This window comes from Malaya genurostris, chromosome 1, assembly GCF_030247185.1.
Source record: "Malaya genurostris strain Urasoe2022 chromosome 1, Malgen_1.1, whole genome shotgun sequence".
Classification (NCBI taxonomy): domain Eukaryota; kingdom Metazoa; phylum Arthropoda; class Insecta; order Diptera; family Culicidae; genus Malaya; species Malaya genurostris.
The window spans coordinates 157,904,856-157,924,375 of NC_080570.1; the positions used below are offsets into that span (position 1 = coordinate 157,904,856).

At 40.4% G+C, this 19,520-nt stretch overlaps 2 protein-coding genes across 4 annotated transcripts in view; both read left to right on the top strand.

Annotated features, from left to right (window-relative positions):
• Nucleotides 1-1,508: 1,508 nt before the first annotated feature.
• Nucleotides 1,509-13,395, top strand: LOC131426431 (uncharacterized). 2 transcript variants are annotated; one of them, XM_058589143.1, is made up of 4 exons: nt 1,509-1,757; nt 11,357-11,439; nt 11,521-11,748; nt 11,810-13,395. In XM_058589143.1, the coding sequence occupies exons 2-4, from the start codon at nt 11,368-11,370 to the stop codon at nt 12,839-12,841; spliced, it is 1,332 nt and encodes a 443-aa protein (XP_058445126.1). In that variant the 5' UTR covers nt 1,509-1,757; nt 11,357-11,367; the 3' UTR covers nt 12,842-13,395. The 2 variants fall into 2 exon arrangements, with proteins under 2 accessions (XP_058445126.1, XP_058445127.1); XM_058589144.1 differs by lacking the exon at nt 1,509-1,757 and adding an exon at nt 2,216-2,359.
• Nucleotides 13,396-19,114: 5,719 nt separating this feature from the next.
• LOC131426432 (cyclic AMP response element-binding protein B) overlaps nt 19,115-19,520 on the top strand; it is a 29,277-nt gene continuing 28,871 nt past the window's right edge. Inside the window, exon 1 of one of the 2 annotated variants that reach the window (XM_058589148.1) lies at nt 19,115-19,265. The gene's annotated coding sequence lies outside the window, so the exon portion shown is untranslated. The remainder of the gene's footprint in view (nt 19,266-19,520) is intronic. The other variant, XM_058589155.1, reaches the window with a different exon arrangement.

Sequence of the window (19,520 nt, forward strand, 5' to 3'; positions counted from 1 at the left end):
ATGTTGCACAGAACGCGGACTGTCATTGAGAAAGATAGCAAAAATGGAAGGAGTAAGAGAAAAAGCCGTGCGAAATGCAATCAGGAAGTTCGGTGAGGATAAACCGAAAACGGGTCGAAAAAGAGGACCTGCTATCCCTCAGTTGGATAAACGTATACTGAAGGCGTTCGAGCAAAAGAAGAAGGTTTCAGTTCGGGATGCGACCAACAAAGTGGGCCCTTCGAAGTCAAGTGTTCTTCGTGCTAAAGAACGTTTGAATCTTTGAACCTATAAGAAGCAGAAACTACCAAAACTTAGTCCGAAACAAGAAGCATCCATCAGGCCGAGGGTTCGAAAGCTGTACAATACGATTCTTGCTGGAAATTTGCACTGCATGATCATGGACGACGAAACCTACGTGAAACTCGATTACAAATCCTTGCCGGAACCACAATATTATACGGTGCGAGAAGGGTAAGTAAAAACATCGATTCAAGTCGAAAAATTTGGTAAGAAAGCTATGGTCATTTGTAGCTGCGGTAAGATTTCGAAACCCTTCATCACCACTGCTTCAATGAGCAGCGAAATATACATCAAGGAATGTTTACAAAAACGACTTCTACCCATGATTCGAAGCTACAAGGATCTTGTTGTCTTCTGGCTAGATCTTGCTTCTTGCCACTACTCGAAATCAACGGTAGAATGGTATACTACCAAAAATGTCACTTTCGTCCCAAAAGACATGAATCCACAAAATTGCCCACAACTTCGACCAATTGAGGAATTTTTGGCATTAACGAAGGCACATCTTAGGAAACATGTCTCGGTTGCCGAAACCATTGAACAGTTCGAAAAAGATTGGAAAAAAGTGTCAAAACTTGTCGCCAAGAAGTCTGTACGGAATTTAATGAGGAACGTTCGCAAGAAGGTGCACCAGCTAGTCTACAATGGCTAAGTAGCAAATGTTGACAATAATATTCTGTTGTTGTAGTCTAATATTAGTAGTTTATCGAATAAAATTTGAATATCTAACACTTGCGAATTATTTACAGCGAAATCAAAGTGCGTCCATACTTTATGGGACAGTCTTTAGTGGAGCAACTCACCGGCCAGCTTGAACACCTCGGTAAAGTGTCAATGTTTCTCATGTCACCTTTGAGCGAGAGAGCGAACACCACTACTCAATTCGGATGGAAACAGAATGAGAAAGAGAGAGAGAGAGAGAGAGAGAGAGAGAGAGAGAGAGAGAGAGAGAGGCAGAAACGAGAATCCGTGTTTATGACACGACCGGATCGACGCGATTACTTACACCGCCGGGGTCGAATCGTAGATGCTGTGGGACGCAAGATCGACTTACCGCGAGAACCTGTGAGAAATGAATCACCCAGCGGCAACAGCAACAGTAACAACAGCAACAGCAAGAAAATCAATGGCGGTAGTTGGCCGCCGGAGAGCGAATAGTATCTACAGAGCGACAACGAGTGCCACCTATTGGCGGCTTATGTGTCAACGTCGTCGTCGTCGTCGTCGTCGTCGTCATCGTCCGCGGAGCGAGAATATGCGCTCCTTTGCCGTGTGCCGATCGTTGCGCGATCCTCATTGAGAAGTACGCGGTGGAGAAGGAAAGTGTGCTTTTTTGTTCGCTGCCGTTCCGCGCGGTATCTAATTAGTCTAAAATCGCCGAGCAGATAAAGGATAATCAAGTGGCCGGTTGGTGAAATCGCGAGAGGACGACCAGAAAGGGCTAACTGCTGTATGACGGTGGTACACAACACTGAGTGAGTGTGAAAATTGGCCATCGAAAGGTGCCAGATGCGCATCGGAGGAACAACGCGCTTACACGCGTGAAGTTTTTTTTTTGTCTTTCTTTTATTTGTTTGCTACGACGGAAGGCAAAGGATTGGTTGCTGTTTTGGCTGCAGTCAGGAGAAGGAGTTTCGGTTTAAAGAGTAACCCGCTTGAGATAAAGAAGATAAATATGCAGAATATAGGTGTAGTGTACGGAAGTGTTTTTTTTTTTCGGGTGGTGGTTTCGCGAAACGGTTGAGGTCACAGCTGTGCGATATGTGAGAAGTCTTCCGTTCCGTTCCGTCCGGTTCGGTCGATGAATCTTCGATCGAGAAGGAACACTGGTCATCGTCAGTTTTGCGGGACTGGCTTGTTTTTTTCTAAGTAAGGAATAATCTCCTAAAATAGATACTCGTTTTAAGCGACGACTGACTGAGCTCGCGGTAGCTACTGCCTGCCGATGGTGGCGGGGCCGACGCAGAAAACACTGGTCAACGAGTGGTCGTACGAGAGTACAGCTTTTTGCATGGCTACAGGAGACAGGATTGGAAGGGAGCCCGTGCTGTCAGGGTGGGTGCGGCTGACGGAAGAGGTAGTGATATCGCTTTTCGATTTTTCGCTCTTTGCCGTGTATGTCGCGGCATTATTTTTTTTTTCGTTGAACCTCAGCAGTTTTTTTTTCATATTATTATTTTGCACGGGTTCTTTTCGTATGTCTCATACACTCTTCTATACACGCCCACCCCGGTTGCGTCCACCCAGCCCATCCAAGAGACCGTTTGTTGCTGCCGTTGCTAGTGGAAACGGTGTTAACAGATTTTAACGTTTTTTTTTTTCTTTTCGTTCGGATGTAACAAACCTCTGATGTTTAAAGGTTTCTATTTGCCAGTTCTACATTTGCGTGAAAAACCGAAAGACAGCACTAGCAGCAGCAGCAGCAGCCGGAGCAGCTTGTCAAAGTAGCGACGAACGGATTTGCAAACTAGCCTCCTTCCCGTGCTGCAGCACCAAGAGACTGCACTAACCAACACCTCTGTATGTAAAACTAGTTGATTAACAGCTCCCCGTTTAAAGTCAGTGGGGCGCGGAGAGCGTTGCGCTCTGTGCTATCAGATTTCTGCTGGTTTTGCTGCTGCAACAAATAAAAAAAATGCTTCGCTATGTGTATATGTATTAAATGGCAAGTCGAGTCGATCGGCAGCAGCTGGGCCGTTCTTCCGCGAGATTTAATACGCAATCAATTTTTCTGTGCTGAAACCGAACGGAAATTAGAAGCTCGCCTCCCGCCTGACTGTATTCGACGGCAATCGAAACCGACGACAAAAATCGACTGGTTTTCCATTTGTCCAAATCATTAACTGTCACTCCATTACCGGTGTCCAATGGTCACCACCACCTGATGAAGCAGAGACAATCGAGACTCTCGGACGAGTTGTTAGGAAAGGGCCATTCCCCGTAGTACACAAAGCTTAGCCTCACTCGACAAAGTAAACTTCAACAGTTCGAGTGTTTTGTTTGCATATTGTAATTAGACGAGAAACGCAAACAACTTTTCCACATTCCTTGCTCCTCTAAATTGGTGTCCAGCGTAGTTTTCTTCAGCGGCGGCAGGCCTGTTGTTGTGTGCTGTGTGTAGGCCTTTTTTTCCACACTTTTCTGCCTCACTCGCGGCGGACTCTGGGAGTCCCTTGCGGTATCGACTATATTTATTGCAATATTTGCCGTCCGTTGCTTTCGTGAACCCACTACTGCACTGGGCCTCTCGGCGTATGCACATGCAATTACTGTTAGCGGTGATCTAGCCACGTACCACGTTTACTCTTAGATATGGCCTTAGTTAGTCTGTTAGTTAGTTATGACGCGCCGCTAGAAGGTGGTCTTTGCATGGTCGCATATTCGGTATCCCCGGTGGTATTTGCAGCCTAGGGGATGTTGTTGGTGCCCGTTTCTTGATACGGTTTAAGAAGCTTCATCATGTCGGAAAACACGGTCCCAGACAAAAAGGGATGATGGGACGGCTAAATCGGACCTGTTCCGTTGCATGGTTGGGATCAAAATGTAATTCGATTGTGGTCTGTTCGTTCCGAGAATCTTGATGTTATGAGGTTTTTTTTTCCCAAATATAACCTTTAATGCAGTCTAATCTAACTAAAGCAAAAACCACCCGATTTCGATTTGGCACAAAAATTTGTACACGGCTTCAGTATGACAAACTACAGAAACTGTGACTTCTGAAAAGGTAAATAACGAATTTCACGCCAAATCGTATTCGCAATTGGCAACACTTTCTCAGATTTGAATGAATCTTTCCGGACATGTAGACTTTGTCACAAAAAGCCGCTTTGCATGCTTTGTTTTTCCAAAATTGATCTACACGGTAAACTAGATGCACCTAGAAATAATTACTAATGTGGTAGTACGAATGTTAGTACAAAAATAATCTAGAATCTAATTAAATTTACTGGAAAATGTGAGCAAATCACCATCTTGTTATTTTTTTTTATCCATATCTGGTTGAAAAATATCTCAATAATTTACCTAAGCCGTTTTTCATTGAAAAACACTGGTGGCGTGGATTGCTCTGATTTTGCACTTTCGAGCAGAAATGCAACATTCTGACGGTGTTTCATTGCCATTTCTGCTCGAAAGTGCAAAACCAGAGCAATCCACGCCACCAGTGTTTTTCAATGAAAAACGGCACTAGATTCTGAGTTTGTGCACTTTTGTTTGATCCTGTGTGAATTCTACTAATGTCATTTTTCATTGAGAACACTCGTGGAGTGTTTTGCTCAATTCGTGCACTTTTCGTGCAGTCGGGAAATCAAAACAGGTGCACTGTGTTTCATTGATTTGCACCGCACGAACAAATGCACTTTCGGGGCAATTCGCGGGCAATTATTTTGCACCCGTTTTCTTTTCCGACCGGCATAGCGTTTTGGCTACCTGGACAGCCATGGCCACCAGACGGCTACCAAAATTGATTCAGTGACGGTTGTCTAATCCAATTTGACAAAACAAAGTCGCCTGTATCTGAGTTAGCCGAGCGTTTTCATCTTCTCACCTTCGCTGAAAATGTCAAAGATTTCAATGTGGAAAAATCCTGGTGGATACGGTTGTATCGACGACACGACCTGCCACTCGCTTTTAAAACTGTATCGTACATTTAACTACCCCTCAGTAACTCGTAATGTCAAAATGAGATCTCGGTAAATATGTTTGCAACTGGCAACCCAGGTTGATAAACTGTTGATTTTAGAATAACGATATCCTTGGTTACGTTTGTTGTTCAATTAAAAAAATGTGAATCGAACCAAACGAATCAATGAGTGTAAATGATGAAATACTCCACGGTTTTATCATATGTCGCAAAGTAAGAAATAATGAATGCAAATATAAATGTATTATTGGTTTAATTTTAATGATTAGCTCATATCACATCTAACGATTTTTGTTAAAAAGGCTTCAACATCGTCTGCTTATGCGCCTATGCTCAGAAATCCAATTAAGTGGACGGCATTCAAAATAGGAAAAGCACCAAAGGAGATTAGTTAGCTTGACGAATTCTACTCTTGAAAAAAAATCCATCTATAAAGTCCATCAATTCTGTTGAACAAGTAAGAGTGTCTCAATTCGTACCACTGGACAATTTCCATGAAATAATCGAGAACTCGGTTCGATTAAACAGAAAAGCAATGGAAATAAAAAAATGTTAAAGCCATCCGAATTCAGCCATTGAAATCACGACACTCGAAATTGGTACTATCGAATATGGTTAACGATCCAACAAAATACTACTGAAAAATTGTACGAGAAAAATAGGACGAAAAATTAAAACGATTAAAACGACTTAGGCAGACCCTGTCAGCTTGAGGCGAAATCATTCTTGAGTTCAGCAACGCCATCGCACGGCATTACATTCAACACATCTTGTCTCCACTTCATATCAGGAAACAATTAAATGGTAATTTATTATTAACAAGGGATCGCTATATTTGTGGTAACTGACGGTAAATCGCTCACGGACACTTTTTAATCCGATTTTCCTTCGAAGTGCCTGGTCGTGTCGTCGGTTGTATCGTTTGAGTTGTATATCTTACAGCGTTGAGGCAGTCAATCACCAGAATCTCTGCCAGCCATATTTTTCCAGCTGGTAGCGTTTAGTCAGCCATGCGTATGCGGGGAGCAGCAAGCGTGCAAAAAACCAAACCAAAGATAAACTCAAGATCAGGGATGCCATGTCATTTTTTCAAAAATCTGTGATCAAACCCAAAACCTGTCAGTGAAATTCTGGGACCGTTTTCCGTACCACAATAGCAGTTCAAAATCGATTTGGTGAGCAAAAAAAAAAAAAAACGGTCTCACTACCAACACGCTTTTTCCTCAACCACTCTGTACTTTTTGGTGCTAAACTGTGCTCGATTTCCAAAATCTGTGATTTATTCAAGAACCTGTGAAAATCTGTAATCATTTTCAGAAATCTGTGAAAATCTGTGTCATTTTAAAAATCTGTGCAGATAATTCAAAATCTGTGAAACACAGATTAATCTGTGAACCAGACATCCCTGCTCAAGATGGAATAGTCTATGTCTATAGTCTATGAATATGACCCGATAAAATCGCTTCACCGTCAGTCGCAGTTCTCGCTGCGTCGTAACTCTGAAGAAGTTTGTTTTCATATTAGTAACAAATCGTGTTCAAGTATTCATAATATCGAACAATCTCACAACACTTTCCGCAGTTCTTTGTAGAATGTAGAAATAATTTATTATATTCAAGTAGCCTAATATTTAATTCGTTTAAGACGGTTTAATCCGCTTTAGAAGCAATCAGATCCAAAAGTTTTTTACGCAAAACTTGCAAACTTTTGTTTATTTTCTTTTGGTTTTTTAGCGTAAACATGGTATTTTTGAGACACTTTTTTATGTTCATCGACGGTTTTTAACAAGGGCTACTAAAAGACTGATATTACTGAGTTCTCAGGTTCACGCTTACCGAGCATTTTTTTTCTTTAATTCATATGGGACTTCGTAATCTTGAGTTTATCTTTGACCAAACTTTACAAAACCGTTTCATTGATCGGCTGTCAGGGCAAAACACTGACACCGAGCGAGTGGAATCAATGAAAAACGACATAAGAATCCACTAAAAGTGCACAAACTGAGAGTCTAGGTAAATTATTGAGATACTTTTTAACCAGATATGGGTAGAACAAATAAACAAGAAAGTCATTCGCTCTTATTTACCTGCAAATTTTAGATAATTTATCTGAACGTTCTGATTATAGCAGAAGTATGTATTCCCAGGTGCATCTAGTTTATTGTGAAGGCTGTCTTTAGAAAAAGTCAAACTTTTTTAATAGAGTGCCTTATTAAATATATCGTTGAAGTGAAAAAAGATTCCACCTAATGATGCCTTTCTCACATCGAATCTAGTCTAATATTTTATTCTGGGGTGTTCTCCAAAATAATTTCTTTCCGGTACTTCCGAAACCAGTATCCGGGAATCGGTATTATCGAGCTCTACTAGTTTTTTTTTCCTAATTGAAAAGATTTTCTACAAGTCTTACATCATTTACATTTTAAACAACGGTGTAAACTTTTGTAGAAACCAAAACAATTAGTATTTATTGTAGGACCATAATACCATTCATTTGAACCTAATGTTGGGAATATTCGTTCTCACAGCTGTTGAGTACTATCTACTATCTCCCATCGTTAATCAAAAACCGTGAACCAGGATAGCAGAAGTCGGTTTGTTCGGCCGTCTGCTGATAATGACTATCGATTGGAGTAGTTTTGAGGCCAATCTAGAAAGCTTGTTACGTTTTTTTTTGTTTTGTCGGTTGAAGTGACGGTATACAACTTTTAACACACTTTACCCTGTAATTCCGGAACCGGAAGTCGAATCCGGATGAAATTAAGGAATTCCGTATGAGACCACAAGGCTTTCTATTTCAACCTAAGCTTGTTAAAATCGATCACGCCGTCTCTGAGAAAAGTTTGGAAGTAATTTGAAATAGGAATTTCAACACTCATCACCCTGTAATTCCGGAACCGGAAGTCTGAACTTTGTATGAGACAATTATATCTTTTGATATCATTTGATTCTAAGGTGTTTTGAGAATCGGTTTAGCCGTCTCTGAGAAGTGCATCTCATATAAAAAGGCTATGCAATGCTATCTGTCTGTCTGTCTGTCTGTCTGTCTGTCTGTCTGTCGGTCTGTCTGTCTGTCTGTCTGTCTGTCTGTCTGTCTGTCTGTCTGTCTGTCTGTCTGTCTGTCTGTCTGTCTGTCTGTCTGTCTGTCTGTCTGTCTGTCTGTCTGTCTGTCTGTCTGTCTGTCTGTCTGTCTGTCTGTCTGTCTGTCTGTCTGTCTGTCTGTCTGTCTGTCTGTCTGTCTGTCTGTCTGTCTGTCTGTCTGTCTGTCTGTCTGTCTGTCTGTCTGTCTGTCTGTCTGTCTGTCTGTCTGTCTGTCTGTCTGTCTGTCTGTCTGTCTGTCTGTCTGTCTGTCTGTCTGTCTGTCTGTCTGTCTGTCTGTCTGTCTGTCTGTCTGTCTGTCTGTCTGTCTGTCTGTCTGTCTGTCTGTCTGTCTGTCTGTCTGTCTGTCTGTCTGTCTGTCTGTCTGTCTGTCTGTCTGTCTGTCTGTCTGTCTGTCTGTCTGTCTGTCTGTCTGTCTGTCTGTCTGTCTGTCTGTCTGTCTGTCTGTCTGTCTGTCTGTCTGTCTGTCTGTCTGTCTGTCTGTCTGTCTGTCTGTCTGTCTGTCTGTCTGTCTGTCTGTCTGTCTGTCTGTCTGTCTGTCTGTCTGTCTGTCTGTCTGTCTGTCTGTCTGTCTGTCTGTCTGTCTGTCTGTCTGTCTGTCTGTCTGTCTGTCTGTCTGTCTGTCTGTCTGTCTGTCTGTCTGTCTGTCTGTCTGTCTGTCTGTCTGTCTGTCTGTCTGTCTGTCTGTCTGTCTGTCTGTCTGTCTGTCTGTCTGTCTGTCTGTCTGTCTGTCTGTCTGTCTGTCTGTCTGTCTGTCTGTCTGTCTGTCTGTCTGTCTGTCTGTCTGTCTGTCTGTCTGTCTGTCTGTCTGTCTGTCTGTCTGTCTGTCTGTCTGTCTGTCTGTCTGTCTGTCTGTCTGTCTGTCTGTCTGTCTGTCTGTCTGTCTGTCTGTCTGTCTGTCTGTCTGTCTGTCTGTCTGTCTGTCTGTCTGTCTGTCTGTCTGTCTGTCTGTCTGTCTGTCTGTCTGTCTGTCTGTCTGTCTGTCTGTCTGTCTGTCTGTCTGTCTGTCTGTCTGTCTGTCTGTCTGTCTGTCTGTCTGTCTACGACTTACATTACTATGGGACGCCTTTTCAAAATTTACCCTGTACAAGAATGGGCAGAACTGTATCGCGCATATCTCTTGATGTACTTAGCCCAATAATATTATTCTTTCTACAAGCTATCGGAAATATGATCAGGAGTTTGTGATTAAATTTTCAACTGCGTGAGATAACCATAAATAACTGAAAAAAAAGTTTTCTAAAACTTTTGGAAATAATGAGGAAAATGCAGCACGCTTGCTTACCTTTTCCGCACCCATAGGCAGTTTTAAGGAATCAAGTTTGTTGAAACGCCTAAAGCATGTTGTCTCCATCACATTAAAAATATTTCCTACCTCACGGTAGGAATCTTTATTCGCGGCAAACCTAAACAAAAGAAATAATACAAACATTAAGTTTGTCTGATATATAATTTAATGTTTAATTGCCCTGGACTTAATTTATAATTTATAACTTTGTTTTAATTTCGTTAAAACAAGTTTTAACTCTTAATTCATGTTTTAAGCGAAATAGCATGTTTTACTTTTGCGTTATTTCATATTCAGAAACGTCACATTAAAACATGTTTTCCCGAAATAACATGATATAATTGTCAGTAAAGCACAACCCTGCTAGTATTTTCCTTCACTTTTCGACTATGTCAATTGACAAGCTGTTCAACAACAGCAGTTTTCCATCAAAGTAGTCATGTAATCATAATAAAACAAAACTGGAAACTGGTACCAACGTTGCCAGGTATGCCGATTTCTCGGTATTTATACAGATTTTTGCCGTCTATACCGCAATACAGATATGTACTCCCAAAATACCGATAACTCACGAATCATACAGATAAGTACCGATTTTGGTTTTTAGCTTGAATAGACATGAGAAAAGGTGGTCGCGGAACCTTTTTATTTGCTCACCTCTTGGTGACATTTTCTACTGCTTATGTAGAAGAGACTCTGATACCGATATGGTACAAATAGATTTTTGCGCCAAATACAGATTTTTGAAGAAACGACCTGGCAACGCAGACTGGTACAACCACTTTTGTTTTTAAATTAAAAGATGACTTTTTTGGTCATTTGCTGCTCAAAAATATTCGAAACGTTGGCAATAAGCGTGAAACGATAATATCCTTCATAGCTAGGCGAAGTACTTGGCTTATTTCTTAATTTTCGGATGTTGTCGAAATACTTTTTCTTTCCTACCTACGACATAGGCATTTTTGCCGTTTGTTTATAAACAAACTCAATACCCAGTGTGAGCAGTGCGGTTTTAACTTCTTATTACTATCGTTAAAACATGTTATTTACTGCAAGTGTTAACTTAGTATTACCGAAGAAAACCTAGAATCTGTCGCTCAGAAGATACACATCTTCTACCAGATCCTATATTTCCTTCGAAAAAGGTGGATGATTTATACAGATCAATAATACTTATACTGGCCCATGTCTCTGGTTAGACGGAAATTTGCTCGAAACTGCATGTACAATGTGTAATTATAATCGATGAAAATAAAGAAAGTGCGTTACTCTCTTGTTCATCGGTATAAATAATATTATTATTTATTATATTATTTCATCGGAATCTGAACTTGAACTTTGGAAAAGGATTCGACTGGCTATCCATATTTTTCAGTATGGTTGATTGGTAAACAATAAACATAAACAGTTACCCTTGACTACCGATAAACGATTAAATTCTGCAGTGCTACACTGATCTATTTATGAGTGCTACACCAATGGATTCGGTATAGAAAAAGTGTAGCACCGATGTAATGCAATTTGCAAAAACGAACGGATTTAGTGCAAACACCGCTACAACTTCATCTACGCTACGAAGACGACATAAGGAAAGTAGAAAACAAAATGGTTTTCGGAGCAGTTTTCCGAAAAATGGAAGAATTATTGAATAAGATTACTACTTTTTTCGAATTGCAATTCAATTGCGGAAACAAATGCACAACAATTCCGTATGAGGAAATATTGTAGTTGTTGGACTCGATAATTGAATCCCAGCTTTTCAGATGACGATCATAAACTGTCTATCCGAATTGTGTTCGATATTATCGTGAGTGTGTCATTCGATTAAGTTCGATCAAAGCAATCCGGCGAGACTGGCTGTGGAACCTTCACATGAATGTACGGCTTCAACCGTTTCGAGAGACTTGAATGACTGTTCGTGCGACGAACACAGCTTGCTATGTGCGACTTCTTCCCTCCATCATTGCCTGCAGCACCAATCCGGTGGTTCCGGTTGTTGTGTTCATAGGAAATTTGAGACGTGATTTGTTTTTTTTTTGTTTCTAGATTTGTTTAATATGGGAACGTGGTTATATTTGCTAGCCATTCCGACACTGGCAGTGTTGGCCAGTGGGAATCGAGAACACAAGGCAAGTATATTCCTGCAATGCTTGCTACGAAGGAGGCGCACGGTTTCCTTCACTTACTAAGTTTCTTTGCTTTGTTTGTAGGTTCATAACATCGTACTGTATCCAGATAAGCACTCGTGGTGTACCACACGAAACATCAGTCAAGTGATCAGTCATCCAGGTTGCAAACAGGTGACGATCGACAATAATGTATGTGTAGGCGCATGTTTCAGTTACTCCATTCCGCACACGGAACCGTCGGATCCCGGGGAAGTATTAGGACCGTACTGCGACAGCTGTCAGCCGGAATCGGAAACGATTTGGCATAACGTGAGGGAAAATTAACTCAAGCTATTAAACAGCAAGCTAATTCGTTACCATTTCGTTTCAGGTCACGTTGGATTGTTCGGAAAATTCCAATCTCAACGGTGATGAGGAAGCTAAACCCACCGTTTTGGTGAAGCGAGTACAGATCATCAAAAACTGTTCGTGCACTTCGTGTGAGAAACAATCAGACAAAAAGCACCAGCAACATCACCACCACCACCATGAAGAACCGATCCAGGTGGTGCAAGTGCAATCAACTACGGCTTCCTTGATCCAAAATGACATTCCGGAACTGCTGGAGGTTGTCCATTTCAGTGAAAACGACACCGAGCCGGTTCATCATTCTCCGGTGCACTCCCATCAGAGTGGATCGCACGGTACGACCTATCTTCAGCAGCACCATTTGAACCATTACGAGCACCACAGCCATACCGATAACGTTAAAAAACTATTGCATCAGAAAATCTCCGGTTTGTTGAAAAGCATACAGGAAACCAACTCCAAGCAGGACCGACAGGAACTGGTCGACATGATTAAACTGATCAAGGGTTCCAGCGATCGCAACTGGGACGCACTGGTGGACTCACTGAAATCGGAAAACACCATCCTGGATATTGAGCGACTACGGACCGAGTTGGAGCTGGAAGAGGATCCGGCAGAGTTTCATCCGCAACCGAAAACGCCCGAACAGGAAGATCACGAGCGACTGCTCAAGCATCAGTTCGACATACTGAGTCCTCATGCTAGTAGCGTCGAACAACACCCGCAGCATCATCACGTTGCCGGTGAGCGACTTGATCAGCATCATCATTTGGAACGAGGGCCTCACGGTGCGTTGGTCATCGGATCGGACGAGGACGATGCGGTCTCCCGGATGAATCATGGTCATGAAATCACTGAAAAGATCAATATTCACCCGCACGAGCTGAAACCGAACCATGCCGGGACTATTCTAACCTATGATAATCACCACAGTGAACATCCGAGTGGAAATGGTGGTGGCACCCATCATCGTCATCATCCGCATCATCATCAACATCATCATAATGACGCCGCTCGCCACCACGACGACGACAGCCAAGTGAAGTCGAATTGAGTTGCACGAGAGCTAAGTTTTATTGTTTTTTGGTTTTTCTAGTCGTTAGTGATCTTTGTTTTCAATTCTTACCTTGGCTCTAATCTTGCTTGTTTTTACCACCACAACCCCATCCGTAATCTCGGGTTGACAATCGAACAAATTTTATTTTAGCGGTTAGTGTTTTCTGATTTTTATTGCTTCACCAGCCGGTTCCATCGTGATGTCGCCGGGCCCGGCCCGGCCCGGCCCGGCTGCTGTGTGGCAATGGTTTTTCTTATCACTCACACTTTTGAGCAAGGTGTTGTGTTTTAGTACGCGTATTTACTCTCCATCATAGATGAGGTTTTATTTCCTAATGTTTAGTATTTATTTTTATGTTTTCTGTTCGGAAGCTGGTCTACGCAGAAGAGATTTGAGTTGAAGATGCACTAAAAAAAATAAATATAAAAATTACCGTAACATGCATTGTATTTTGCCCAAAAATATCGTTTGGCGCTGGAGCAGTGGAGCTTACAGTTACAGAAGTTATGCAGAAAATTTCGGAGAATAAATTACAATGTGACCCTAATCGATGCGACGGGTTTTACGTGGAATGATACGGGGATGGGATGCACAGTAAAATAATGAGAAATGCCTTGTGAGTAGCATCTTGAATAAAATTTCGCTTTGATATAATTTTTTGTAGATTAGTGACATGATGACTAACTGAGCTTACGTTTAGAATTATGAGAGGTGGATTATACGGTTCAACAAAACTCAAATAGGACGGTCAATTAAAGAAATTACGGCAATTCTTGGTCAAGAAACAAATCATCTTGAATATAAAATTCAGAGCTCAATACATTGGCAAACTGGTTCAGGAAGTTTACAAAACAAAGGAGGTTGAGAAAAAACAAAACATTCTCGTTTAGCAAGCAATCTGTGCCTAGGAAGTATTAATAGTGATATTTTACTAACTGCTTGAACCATAAACTAGTAAATTTTCAAAATAGTTTTCTGTGGTTTCTGAAGCCACTTGAGAATAATTCTGACCTAATTTACGGTTTTAATTTTCAACCAAACAGACTACTTAACCGCAATGATGGTGGTAAGATGCATTTGTACAAACCGGATGGCCTTTTTGTTTGCTCGGTGGGTCCCATCAAGGGTCTCCTAAGACCGGAGGGCTCGGGGGGCACGTGTTGCTACTGCCCCTATGTAAAAGCGGCCCTAGATCGCCTAAAAATTTTCGCATTCTGTATCTCGCTCGAGTTCGAGTTTTCCATGCAAGAGCATCACTCGATTCACATTCGAACTGAGTAATCTAACTTGATCGAAATACAGGAGTGATAAGAGCTGTCAGAACCTATCAGAAAAATATGGAATACGAATCGCTAAAAAAAGGCGGGTGGGTAATGTCAGAGACATAATTGTATGTCGTGACTACGAAAACAACTGACATGTTCCTTAACACTTCCGAATATCAATTAGTTGAACAATTGTATGAATTATGCAAGCATTCCCCTTTTCCACATTTTTCACAAAAACAAAGAAGGCTTCACTTGATCTCGATTACTGTAAATTTCATACAGCGAAAAGTGCACAAATCTAATCAAACTGTTCTAGATTTGCACTAAACTGAGGATATTTACCTTCGATATGCGAGCAAGAAGTCCTAATAGTTCTTAAGAAAACTTTTAGAGCCGTTAGAACGGCTGATTTTGTGTGATGCTCTCCACCGTTGTCCTCTTTTCGTTGTTTTTTCACCAATGCAAACGACTGACAGCTGTGACGTAAATACTCTTGTCGGAAGCGAAACTAGCTTTCCAATTTTTGTTAAGAGGTGTATTTTTACGTGATTTCGTTTGTAGCTTTTTCACTAATGGGCGGTCCTAAACAGCAGCACACAGAATTTTAATGTCGATTATTGCATTTTGGATTTGCATTTCATTGAAAGAAACTATCAGGATGCTGTACGGGATTCATTCCTGCCTTTCATAAGGACCAAATTGTGAAACTCACTACGATATTAAGCACTGTTCGGAACATTTTTCTCGAACGATTTGTTGTACAGCAGCAGATATTTTGTTCTTTTCCTCAGAACGCGTTCTGATTGGCTGGTGTTGACATGGGTCAAATGAGACAGGTTTTTCAATAGTGTACTACTTCAATGCTGTTGCTATACAAGTTTAAGTTGAAAAATTTCGATTTTATTGGTAGTTAGATTAAATAAATCCTTTCACAGATCACTGAGCTATGAGCTTTAAAAATACGAGAAAGGCAAACGCACCTTATGAATTATCCTCTTTGATACTCGTTTATACTAAACATTTCAGAAAAGTTTAATTTTGAATTATTTGAGATTATGTCACACAACTGAAAATTTTATCATTAAATTGTGATCACATTTCCGATGGTATGTAGCAAAAATTATGTTGATTCGTTTGATACAACAAGAGATATTCACGAACAAAAACTTATCACTCGTAAATTTTGAAAAGGAGCCCCATAGTAAAGTAAGTCGTATTAACGACAAAAATCATTCTTTGTCACGATATTGCGAGATCATACACATCACTTCAAACAAACGACTACTGGAACGTTTAAAACATCGCACGACCCATTCACCGTACAGTCCTGATGTAGCTCTCGATGACTTTTTCTTTTTCCCACATGCCAAAAATCAGGCGAGTTCCAGAAATTTCATTACACTTTTTAAAATTTGAAAACTATTTCCATTAAAACTGGATTTTTACCCCTGTATACGCGCCTGCCAAAAATATATTGCGTGGTCAACGTTTTCAGATGCCTGAAACGTATTTATTTTCTGATTCCCGGACGAAACTTCGTATTGATTTAATTTTTGGTCCATCGGCATAGATATAAAACAAATCAAACTAAACTAACAATCGTCTAATTCATTCATGGTACACGATCACCAACTCATGAATAGGTCTGACGAGTAGTTGTCCTTCGGTCAAGTAGGTTAATTTCCAATATTTCAATAATGTTTTAATGCATTTGACTTTTGTTTTTGCACGCTAAAGAGCGATTGTTTCCACTGCCATTTAAGCAGTTTGATTGCACAAACTTTTTAAAACTGACTTACAATTTTAACCTGACATACAGGATGTGAACGGCATGTGGCATTTCAGTCAAATTTTGTTGCCGCTAGAGCCATAAAATTCACAGCATTCGCAATAAACTTAAGCTTATTTGTAAATTACAGAAGACTTTGCAAATAGTTTCAGCAAAATGAAAAATGGTTTGAAAAAAAAGCCAAATTTTGCTTTGATGCAAAAATTGCGAGAATGTTTTTCGCGAAAAACAGAGAGGAGCACTTCAAAAAGAGTTGCTCTCCACATCTGAAGAATGAAAACGTAAGCTTCTGCGATTGGAGGGATATCCATCGAATAATGTTCAGCTACATCAAGTCCTGTAAAAAAAACAATTGTGAATGAACATTTCTAAAGTTCGACCAGCAAAATATAAATATAGATGATATTAGAGTAATTCTACAAAGAAATAAAATCCAAATTATTTTTGTGATTTCGTGCTTAGAATAGGGAAGTCATCAATTTTGTGAGCTAACTAACGAAACCGTAAAATCTCTAGTAAATTATCACCATACATAATTCATCGTGCACTCAACCATAGCACTATAATAACGATTACACTATACAGTCAATTATAACACTATAACTGGATCTAATTTCCGTGTCCTAAAAGCAGTGATGGAATTTCACCAGAGTGATACACACCGGTGTAAGATTCTTGTCTACCCAGGGGAAGTAAGAAGCGAAAATCACACAAAAAGGAAAGAGCCCTTCTTCCCAGTGTCGAATGGACAGAATTTGAGTGTGTGCTTGTGGTTAAAGCAGCTGTCGTGAGTGAAACAAATTCTCTTCGCACGAATCGCTCTCACGCGCTCTCGCCTAAATACACCCAAGTGACCACTGGTGCGTGCTACAGAGCGAACACTTTTGTGATTCAATTTTTAAATTTATAGAAGGTAACGATGGTCTTGCTATGACAATCTTTTTCGCATCAAGAAAAAACTAAATTTTAACGATAAATTGCGCTTTTGCTGAATATTGCGTGCACACTTCGGAGAAAATATCTTCATCCACCTCAGAGAATTTCAGAGCTCTGCTCTAGAAATTTGGTGTGATCGAATGCTAGAGTTGAAAAAAATAAACACTCGCTCTCATGATGCGTGCACACTTTATATAACAGTGGTGTATATGTGTAAAAAAGAAGAGCTCTCGTTGATGTTGTCAGTGCGAGCGAAGAAATCATCATCAAGAAATTATTAGGAGAGACAGGGGCTAGACCGGACACGTGGTTAAACCGGACAGCGTAAATATCTTATAAAACTGCTATTATTTGGATTCATCGATTGACTAAGTAAACGCGCTTGGGGATGACGCGGTAGTGATGAATTGGGTAAAAACCCAGTTTTAATGGATGTTTTTTTTTCAATTTCTAAAAAGTGTCTGATTTAGCCCCGGTCTCCTCTGTATTATGAAAATACACCCCAATTTTTTTTCACCTGATCTAGGTTCACGGTTTGGAACCCAATTCAGTTCTAATATTGAATTTTAGAACTGAATACTGAATGTGAATTCCGAATCTGAATTAAGGGACAGAACTCATTTCCAAAATCCAGTTCCAGAATACAAGTTCCGAATATTGTTCGAGGGCACAGGTTCTGAATTATGAAACTGAATTCTGAAACGGAATTGTGGAATTGAGTTCTGAAACTAAATTCGGGAATTAAGTTCTGGTTCCGAAACCAGTTCCAAAATTTAGGTTCGGAGCTCTAATTTAAAAATTAGTTCCAGCATCCAGAGGTAAAATTCACATCTTGAAATATGTTCCAGAATTTAGAATTTGAATTTCTGACTTAAAATTCTGTATTCAATTCCAAAAATCTAGCTCCCGAATCCAGATTTAGGATTCAGTTCTAGAGTCTTAGTTCTTCTTTAGAATTCCGAACATGTATTCTAGTAATAAATTCTAAAACTGAATACTGAAACTAAATTCTAAACCTGCAATTAAGTTGAGAATTTAGGAGGACCATAATTCAGGATTTGTTGGCGATTCAATGCATAGGGCGCTGGTCTTACCAACCAGTTGTCGTAAGTTCGAGCCTCGACCTGGAAGGATTCGTAGTGTCAGTAGAATCGTAGCACCAGCCAAGCAATGGTTCTGTACACTCTGAATCGGCTGCGAAGTCTGTTGAAACAGAAGGTCAAATTCCGCTACAGGAATGTAATACCAAGGCTTTTATAATTCAGGATCGAACTCTCAGTTTATGAATCCAATCCGAATGAAGTTTTAAACCACGCCGAAGGCCTGTTGGTGGAAGTTCCTCGCCACTACAAAACTGGAAGCTGTCTAAAGCACGAGAAGAAATTTTCGGCCATGCTTTACCTTTTATACGCGTTAAGTTGAACATTGGAACTGGGACTACCAGAAATCCATCGTCCGGGTGCGAAAAAGACTAGAAAGCGTGGTGAGTTTTTCACATGATTTCCAAAAGTTTGAGAAATTTATTTTTTAATTATTTATTGTTATCTCACACTGATCAGATTTCTGATGGCACGGAGAAATAGTTATGTTGTTGGTGCTAGTATAACTCGAGTTATTCACGGTTAAATTCTACCCATTCTCCCACAGGGCGAATTTGGAAAGAGCAGTTTTTTTTTAAATGTAAATCCCAAATTCTTCAAAAAAAAGTTCTATATCTATTTTTCGAGCTAGTTGGTTATTAGTGTTCAATCAGTTTCGAAAAGGCTAATGACGAGGGGTACGAAACTGCTTACCATCTAGCCACCAATACCATCAACACATATTGCGATGCACAATACACAAGCATCTGCAAGCAACACCGACACATCACGAACAGTACAATGTCAAAACGCAATAAGTTGTATGACATCAGACTGCTATCTTTTATGGCACATGGTCGATGGGTACTTTTCAGCTGTTGGCACGGTTTATTGAAGCAATCGATGGATTTATGTTCATGTAGGATGGAAACCATATTTAGACAGAATCAAAACAAATCTTTTTGATATTCATTATTTTTTTTAAATGGTGAACAAGTAGGAAACAGTTTCACAAAAAGTTGAGTGGAGCGAAAAATTTAAAAATAACATAAACATTACGTCATCCCGTCCACTAGCCAGCATACAAACAGAAGGCGTGAGAGGACCGTTCGTTCTCGTCGTCGTCGGTGGCAGCGGCGGCGTCGTCGTCGTCGTCGTTTGTTATTATTACTCGTTGCCGAGGCAGTTGTGCAGTATTAGTGAGTGAGCTCAAAGATTTCTCGCGGCGAAATCCTCGCCGCACTACGTGACCGAATGTAATCAAATAGCAAGCTGTGCATTCGTTTGTTTTATTTTTTTTGTTTTGGCACAGTGAATCCTCTCGAGGTGTTATTTTATTAGAATCGCAGGTGATAATTTAACCAATGTTGCCCGGGCGGGATCTCACTGTTCGTCTTCGGCAGCAGTGTGATTACAATACAGCTATTGTGTGTCGCTACTCAATAATCGATACTTTGAATGTCTTGAACGGTTTATAACTTCATTTGATAGTCACGCCAGTACTGTTGCGCTATTCAATTTTCATTTTTGTCCGGGAATAAAGACAAGATTCATTTTTACGTGGATGCTTAGCGCTCAAAAAAAAAATTCAAGATCAAATTTAC